The sequence below is a fragment of the Neltuma alba genome, unplaced genomic scaffold, assembly GCF_004799145.2.
Source record: "Neltuma alba isolate B1F8T4 unplaced genomic scaffold, ASM479914v2 tig00011988_pilon, whole genome shotgun sequence".
In the NCBI taxonomy this organism is placed as follows: domain Eukaryota; kingdom Viridiplantae; phylum Streptophyta; class Magnoliopsida; order Fabales; family Fabaceae; genus Neltuma; species Neltuma alba.
The window spans coordinates 32,651-42,156 of record NW_021636561.1 but is presented as its reverse complement, the minus strand read 5'-3'; the positions used below and the strand labels follow the sequence as shown (position 1 = coordinate 42,156).

General features: G+C 33.9%; 1 protein-coding gene across 1 annotated transcript; it reads right to left on the bottom strand.

Moving 5' to 3' along the window:
• Positions 1–323: 323 nt before the first annotated feature.
• LOC114720531 (beta-glucosidase 40) lies at positions 324–7,017 on the bottom strand. Its single transcript, XM_028906171.1, has 14 exons — positions 6,748–7,017; positions 4,821–4,887; positions 4,011–4,069; positions 3,526–3,601; positions 3,203–3,274; positions 2,992–3,079; positions 2,634–2,889; positions 2,301–2,416; positions 1,941–2,164; positions 1,790–1,821; positions 1,516–1,618; positions 1,293–1,401; positions 976–1,176; positions 324–575 (listed from the first exon to the last, which is right to left on the bottom strand). The coding sequence occupies exons 1-13, from the start codon at positions 6,916–6,918 to the stop codon at positions 999–1,001; spliced, it is 1,551 nt and encodes a 516-aa protein (XP_028762004.1). The 5' UTR covers positions 6,919–7,017; the 3' UTR covers positions 324–575; positions 976–998.
• Positions 7,018–9,506: the final 2,489 nt, after the last annotated feature.

The window sequence follows — 9,506 nt, the reverse complement described above, 5'->3', positions numbered from 1 at the left end:
AAAAAAAAGCTGTGAAAATTATGAAATTACAAATCAGGTATTTTATCAAAAATTTGTTATAATTTGCCATTTATTATTATCAAAACCTATATAAATCTTGTAACGGGACCTAATTTGCGATTTTGCAATTTTCATGATTTTTTTTTTCTGATTTACCCTTAATATATAGGGAATAATGATTATAAACTATATTCCTACATTTTCATAATATGATAATATAGGGTGTATTTGATTATCTGAGGTTAGAGAAGTCGAACAAGTTTCTGAATTACCATAAGTTACATAACAATTCAAACGGTTCTTCTAGCAGATGATTTCTGAAATCTTCCTCTAAAAGAAGGATGATTGAAAGAACATCACCATACTAGATTATTTATGGATACAAATAACTGCACAAGCAGTGCCTAGTTTTAAACAATGACACAATTTTACATTCTGTCTAAACATCATCATCCCCTCTAATTGAAAATAAACTTAAATTTTTCCTCTGCAATAATCAACAATAAATCTTCACTGTATATGTATAAATCTCTCCTGTTCCTCCTCAACAGCACTAACAATCCATACTCACTGGCCTGCGATCAAAACAAAAGGCATTCAATGGCAATCTACACACACATATATATAGACACACACATGTATGTATGTTAAGTCACAAGGTGAAAACATGAGATGCTTTGGTATATAACATGTAAGCATCATAGTTATATAACGTGTACACGAGTTTTAAAATTTTCATGTTGTCATATATTCATAACAAGGAGATTCCAAATTCCATAGCATAACTATGCTGATGATTTAAAGGTAGGTGGGACTCCAGACATCTTGGGTGTAAAATCGAAGTTTTCAAAAGTACAGGTTGTGTAATATGATGGCATGATGCTGAGAAGTAATGAAACTGAAACTGTGATATGATGAAACACTGATGATATGTATTATTTCTGGGCAATGACAAATTCTAGTCCCATCGCTTACCCATATATTAGCTGTACGTAACGTTAGTGGGCTGATTTCAAGAAGTTCTTGAACCATTCTACAGATTGTTTGGGGTATCTCTTCTGCTTGTCTTTATAATCAACAAAATACAGACCGAATCTGGAAGTGTATCCAGCTGCCCATTCCCAATTATCCAGTAGTGACCATACAAAGTACCCTTTCACATTGCACCCATCTTCACTGATATCACCAAAGCCAGAAAACTCCTTCAGATTCATTGCTTTAAATAAATATATAGCATGGATTTTGCAGTAATTAGCTACACAAATCAACAAAGTAATGACATTTTTACGTACGCGATAGATGCTTGTAAGCTGGACAAATAGCCACTGTGGTATCTAATCCTTTTCTCATCCTTCAGTGCATCCTTAATAGAGGTGAATGGTCTATTTGGATCATCCATCCCTGAGACAACCATAAGAAAGAGAGGGAGATTTAGCTCTCAGTTGTTGTGCAATGGTGATACTATGAAGGGATATGGGAGTTTCTGCAATTTTTTGTTTAGAGTTAGAAGATTACCGTTTTCAGTGATGAACACAGGAGGGTTTCCATACTTTTGTTTGATGTAATTCATTAAGCTTCTCATTCCTTGTGGCACTATATATAGCCATATAGAATTCGCCTGCATTTCAGAATTCACAAATTACTATCATGATTAAAAGGGGATTCAATTCATGGACGAATTGACCAAGTGTTCATATCTATAAATGAAAGAAAATTGTGAAGAGGCAAGGATGGGTCTCTCTTTAGGGTTCTAAATAAAGGAAAAAATACTTCACTTTACAGGACCTACCCTTTCTCCAATAGTCTTGGTTCCATTGAATGCTGAAAACAAAGAGAACACAGCAAGCAACTTAGTGGTTGTAGAAATAAAAACGAAAAGGAAGAAACTCTCCAATAAAGTAATACGGTCTCTTGACATAAAGCTTCAGCCTTAGACTTACGTAAGGTGATGGATCCAGAATCAGCAATGGAGTCGTGGAGTAGGTCTCCAATTAAATTAGTAGCATTGTTTCTTGCATAAAACGTGGTGTAATGATTGATTCCCACAAAATCTAATGAGCCCTTGATAAGGGCAGCCTCAGACTGAGTAAACTTTGGCAGCCTGCTCCCTACTCTACTTCTCATTGAGCTTGGATAATCCCCGAACATCAGAGGATCAAGGAACCTGTCGCCAAGGATTTCAAAAAATTTAGTTTAACCTTTTCTGTTGTTACAGATTATTAAGGTTCAGTCACTTATTTCCTTCTTTTCAAGAATACGGAACGTACAGACTACAAGCTACCATCATGTCTATCACTTACCAGCCAAGTTGAAAATCCTGAGCTCGTTGAGTCGCTTCAATGTCTTCTTTGGAGTTTGTTGCTGGCACATACCAAATGACATCAAATGCTATCCCAAGCGATCCACCTTGTACACTCTGTAGAATAAACAAACCACTGAGTATATATGGCTTTCAATAAGGTGAACATAATTTCACAGCAAGGAGCACATAACATAAAGATCTACACTTTGTTCTTGCCTTGAAAAGAAAATGATAATGGCATGACCTAAGCAAACACTTTAAAAGGATAATGATAAGAATATGACTCAATAAAATTTATTTGATTTTATTCTTCTAATGTTCATGACTTTACCTTGTATTTTTTCCTATAAATATCTGCTACTGTTGCGTGAGCACGGAGGACGTTGTGAGCAACAATGTAAGGTTCAGTTGCAGAGTTGCCAGCCCTACAAAATAGGTGAAGGAGAATAGAGCAGCGTCCTGGAGCTTGGAGACCAACATCATATCCTTGCGTAGTAAATGTATGGGGCTCATTGAATGTGATCCAGTGCTTCACCCTGTCCCCAAATTTCTCAAAACATGTCTCCGCATAAGTTGCAAAGTCCTTTCTGCAGCATACAAAATGTTGGTGCGTTCATATGTTATTGTTTTCAGAATAAGAATAAAGTGAAATCCCAAGTTAAGCTGAGAAGATAAATAACAAGCTCTACATGATTTCAGGGCTAAGCCATCCATTGTACTTGTCTTCTAAGGCTTGTGGAAGATCCCAGTGATAGATGGTCACGTATGGTTGAATTCCTGAAATTGTAATCAACCATGGATGCAATAAGAAGCATTAAAAACTACATCTATTTGCATTGAACTACTACTTGCATCTTTATATAAATTCTGCCAATGGCACAGGCACATGGAGCATCTCACCTTTGGCCAGTAAAGCATTGATGAGCTTATTGTAATGATCAACTCCTGCCTGATTGATTTGCCCAGTTCCATCTAACAATTGAAACTCCATTATTTCAGCACATTTCATCGTGTACTTTCGCAGAAAATATAGAAAGCTAAGACTATCATTGTAACGGGGACTTAAAGTAGATTGGCTTGAAAATTTTATGAATATAGAGCATATCATCGTCATTTTTTCAGTTAAAATTCATGTTACTTAAGATTTGATTGAGTTATCTTATATGCCTCAACCCGTGTTTGCCAGTTCATCCTATTAGAACAAGTAGAAAATGGAAGCTTACTAGGAAAAATTCGAGTCCAAGAAATGGAAAACCTATAGGCGTCCATTCCCAAATCCTTCATGAGCTGTATATCTTCCTGCCCACAAAGGAAGTTAAGATTAGCAACGAACTAACTGTCACCAAGGCTCAATTAAGAGAATGATAATGAATCTACTTTGAGCTGTATTATTAATTGCTTTTCGTGAGAATCTCAAGTTTACCAAACTTAGAGCTTCACATGACATCAATCTTAAAGATGAAGATGATATTACGCAAAATTAAAACTCATTGACAGAAGAATAATCCTTTTAAATGATAATATTTAAATATTAAAAAAAAAAAAAGCTGGCTCTAGCATTGAAAGTGCATTTTGACAAACACCTTATGAACACCCTTTTAAACTGTGTTGTTATAGTTATTCTGAACAGAGCAATTGTAGAATTAGAAAAAGAGGGGGAGCAACCAATCAATCAGCGACCAAATCCAGCCAGCAGTTAATTACTTACTTCGTAGCGGTGATATTGATCCGTAGCAACATCAGCATTGCTGAAATCTGCGACCTTGCCTACAACACAATGCAAAGCACGGAGTATGTCTAAGAATTTCAGTATCTTAAGAATTTATTCTCCAGCTACTTTTGCAAAACAAAAGAATGTTTCTACACTACAGGTCCCAATCCCATCAATAGGAAGCAATAGAAAACCAACCACAAGCTGCTTGAAGTGTGAGAAAGATACATTTACAATACTTCATGCCTTCTTAAATATAAGAAACTTCTAATTAGTTATCTCATCAAAATCATAGAAGTGGGGCTTATTATTATGTGTGTATTTCTTTTCCAATGATGATAAAAATAGCCCTGCCAACCAATCTGATCATCCATGAGAAATTTCAATTTCACTTCTTCTACTACATAACAATTTAACATGTCAAACAACTAGTTATTCTAGTGGCAACACTAACCGTCATGTTTGGATAAGAACCGAGTTTGAAACTAGTGCTACCATTACATGCATGGTTTAAATTGTATAAAAATTAAAAAAAAAAAGGAATAACAATTCAACATAATCAAGGTTGATAAAATTAATAAGCACAAAACCTGTTTGACAAATTAATAATTGATATGAATAGTTTAATTGATATGAATAGTTTAGGCCAATTAATTAGTCTGTTGATATCTCTGGTACAGTTGAGGTTTCCATATTTTATGAATATGTATTTATTAATTGTTAAAAAATGATAAACATGTGCAAGTGAAATAATTTAATAACCACCAAATTAAACCAAAAAATGCAACAACAACAAAAAATTCTTACCAAAAGTATGTGAAAAGGTATCCCAAACTGATGGGCCCCTGCCATCTTCTTTCACAGCTCCTTCATACTACAACCAAGTCAACTAATATTATCATTCCTTCATTGACAAAACCATAATGTTGCTATCATATATAAATAAATCTTAATCACAAGTACAAAGCGAAAAATAAGTAAGCTTCCTATCATCACTATATGTCTAAAAGGCTATAGAAAATGATGCTAATAGCCCTCACACAACACCCACTCTAATTTCTATAAATATTTAGTTCCAGAAAATAATCAAACATTTATAAGGCAAAATAACTTGGTCCAAAAATATACTCCCTCCATTGCTTAGTATAAGATCCTTTTTGAGTTTGTCTAGATATTTAATACACTATTACCTATTTTACCCCTAGTTTAATGCATTTAATACATTATCTTTCTTCATTTATCTCATTATTACTCCCTCACATCTACCCATTTATATATGGGGGTATATTTAGAAAAAAATATATTTGCTACATATTAAGTATTTTTAACTAATTTTAACTGTTTTCTTAAACTACGCAATTTAATTAAATGGATCTTATAATAAAGGACGGAGTAGTAGGATAAAGATGCCAAGTTTAAATAATTTTTTTCTAATTATACCCCTCCATTACTTATTATTCCTATTTTCTTTCATGAAAATTAGTATGCTTTCAATTCTAATGAGGCACTTCATTTGCAAACATTAGTTTTAATGAAGGCAAAATTAAAAAAGTTACATTTTTTTTAGAATTAGAAGGTATAATAAAATATTATACTTTTCAAGGAATATTCGTGTTCATCCCAGAAGCTTCTTTTCCCTTTTACTTTTCTTTTTTCTTTCCCCTTCTTTTCGTCAACTTCTGGGAAGCTTCTTAGATCCACAACACTTGGACGGAGCAGATCCAGCGCATCACCGAATGTGCTTTTGTTTTCGGCCACCCACCACCCGATGTCCATACATACATACATATATATATATAGAGAGAGAGAGAGAGTAATAAAATTATTTTGAGCAAACCGGATTAATTATTATACGGAAATTTCTCTCTTTTTCTCTTATATAGGTACAGAGTTATGAAAACATTCTCTATGTTTTCAAAATTACACTATTTTTTAAATATATAAATTCAGAATAAAGAATTGGTCTGTTTAAATTTAATACAGATACAAAAATATGCACTGCTTGTATTTTATTTGAAGAGTCATCAAATATATAAAAAATTCTTATAATTTTAAAAATATGTAAGGTTTTCAATGAACGAAAAAAATCTTCATATATATATATATATATATATATAACTTTAATTTAAAAAAAATTAAAAGAATCCAACGTCATTTTGTCAAGAGATAATGCACGCTGCCCGCCTGCGTCGGATCTAGCGGAGCGAATGCCGTGTACCCGCATCCGCCACGACGCAACGGAATACATCCTCTCTGACGGAAATACCCTTCAAAAACTAGAATATTTCAGAAAGGTCATGACCTCCCTGGCTTAAAAAAAAAAGAAAGTCAGAAAAGTAAACGAACTTCTGATTCTTCTGACATATCTAGCCATCAATCACCTCTGAGCGACATTAACTGAGAATCAGAAGAAAAACGCAGCATTAATTAGGCTGCGCTTCAACTCGTTAGTGTCGTTTTGCGCTCTCTCTCTCTCTCTCTCACGTTCACGGATCGATCTGTTTCACTGGCCCTCTCGTTTCTTCTCCATCATCATCATCATTATTATTATTATTATCACAAACCCCAAAACCTGAAACCAAACCCATGGCCACCCCAATTATACGTTTGCTTGTATTGGAAACAAAGAATATGTACTGAAATATTTTTGTGAATGGAAGATTCGCATGCAGCAGAGTAGTTTTGGGGTTGAAGAGTGATAAAGAGGAAGAAGAATAATAAAGGGAGGACGAACCTGGAAAGCAGAAGAGGCAGTGCCAAAAACAAAACCCTTCGGAAAGCTTCCTCTGTTGATTATTATTGTGTTGTTTGAAGAATCTGACATGCATATCTCTATCTCGCACGCCGCCGCCGCCATTATCGCTATTGTTAACCCTATCATAGTGTCCTTTCTCATCACAGCCATGCCTTCTTGTTCCTCTCCTCCTCCTCACAGAGAGAGAAAGAGAGATAAGTAGTTCTGAGATGTGTTTCTTTCGAAGAATGTGGAATTCTCAAAAGCTCTGCGCGTGTGTGTACACAAAGAAGATTTGTAAGGGCAAGAGAGGGGGTAAGGGGAGAGAGAGAGAGAGAGAAGCAGTGTGAAATGGGAAATGAAAGGATCGGATGATAATGCGACAGTCGACAGAGTATATGTAAATATATATATAGAGAGAGAGAGAGAGAGAGAGAGATGTACATATTCTGGAACCGTGAGGCAGTGTGGTGGTGTTGGCATGGTGGCTGAAATAGTGAAAATATGGGCTTGTTCACATTTGACCGCAACCAAGCGGGGCTGCTTGTTAATTTTCCTGTAGTACAGGCGCGGAAGTGGAACACCAAAAGTCGTTCTTAATGATTACTCATCTGGTCCAATTTATACATATAGGACAGAGAAATAAAATTTTATTATTATTTTTACAAGTTATTTTATTAAATTTTTAGTATTAATGTACTATTTTGTCTTTCATTTATTATAGTGTATATAGTTATCTCTTTTGAAAGATATATATATTAAATATAAATAAAGTTAAAAAAATTATTATATTTTAATAAAGAGTTAATACATTTTAAGGTTTGCTTTAATCTGTGTGAAGTATATTGAAATTGTTTTATAAATAAGACCAGAAGAGTAGTCGTTTAGTCCCTCGTTTTTAAATGTCATTTAATTTGCAGTCAAATTTAAGTTTAGTTCCCACAAATGACTCGCGTGATGGTTTTTTTTCTTTTTTAAACTATGGAAACTACGTTAACATATCAATCCAATATTTCGAAGACCGATATACCCCTCTAATACGAAATATAATAGTTAAAAATTTTCGCTTTGGTTATAAATATGGTTATAAATATAAGACCATCTCTCAATTTATAACTTTTTCTTTAAGCTATCTAAGAGGTTTTCATTAAATGATAGGTCTATTAAAGAATGTATTTTAAAAAAAATACACATACATTTCTCACACATAACTAACTTAATTATTTTCATAATTTCTATAAATTAGCTATCTGGTTTATATATACTCCTCCGGTCCTAAATATAAAACCCTTATATATACTAGTATAAGGGTCTTATATTTAGAACCGGAGGAGTATTAATTAAGGATCGAAAACTAACTCAACGACTATTTTTAACTCTTATATTAAAAACACGAAGGAGTAATAAGTAAATAAATCTTTTTTGCTTTTGCTCCTATCTATCCTACTTCATTATCTTCTCTGTGTGTGTGTGTGTGAATTTTGGTATCTTCTAAGAATTTTCCGCTCCCCACCCGGTCTATATGTATTTATATAACTGTGGATTTTGTTCTTATTTGGCTGGCTTTTACCTACGTACAGTCCATCCTCATAGAATATACAATTTTCAACAAATTATTTTGTTTTTTATTGTGGTAGCGGACAAATATTGCTGGGTTCCTTTGTCGACTGATCCAACAGAGTCCTTTTGAAGTACTCGATCGTTACGTATATCCCAGCAAATTCAAACTTGTGAACTTGGCAACACGGAACTGGACAGACCTCAATTGAAAATATTTGGATGCAGAGAGATCGAAGGAATCATATACTTTTTAATATGTGAATTTTGCATTACTGTTGTGAATACGGAAGTTTAAGATAAGAATGATAATCCCATTTCATTTAATTACGTACGAAAGTAATAATTAATCTCTGGATTATATATTAATTAATCGTCTTGGGAAAATCGTGGAAACCCCATAACAGATTTACATGTTATATATATCTATGAACCAATCACATATTGCCATTGCTGGTAAAAAAAAAAAAATCACATGTTGCCATATATCTATTAACCAATGTCAAAGAATGAATGATGGAATTTCAGAATTTAAAAGGAGCTTTCTAGTGTTGTTAGTGATTAGTGGTCCCTATATTCTTATTATGCCTTAGCACCATTTTGGAGGATATTTGGCTAAATTGTTGCCAAGTTGTGTACATTCCTTGATTCTCTTTAGCCTACACCAATTACTGAGTGTGGCCACCTTAAATGCTTGAAAACCAAGACACTAATATCACCTCTTATTGGGGACTTTTTAAGATATTGTCTAATACTAAATGTGAATACTTTTTTCAATAGTGAACTAAGATTTGAATTCCTATCAGAGTTGGTGCTTATATATAGTACTTGATAATGTCTCAGACATGAAGAATCAAAGACGTCAAAATTAATGTAGCACTTCTGTACTTATTTGTTTATGCCTTCCCCTGGTCATCAAGCTGGCCAGGTGGCTGCTCCTTTGTCAACGAAAGACCTCTGATTAGAATCATGACAAGTGTAGATGGAAATCTCCCATTAAATTAATCTCATGGTCAAATCATCAATAGAAACAATCATATATATATATGTGTGTGTGTGTGTGTACGTATGTATCAACCCAGTAAGGAGACTTTTGCTTATCCAAAACGTTACTCTCAGCAACGAAGGAGAGAAGAAAGCACTGACAGATTCATTTATTGTTAAAATATTACTACATTCTTATCCAATATGCTGTTATTTTA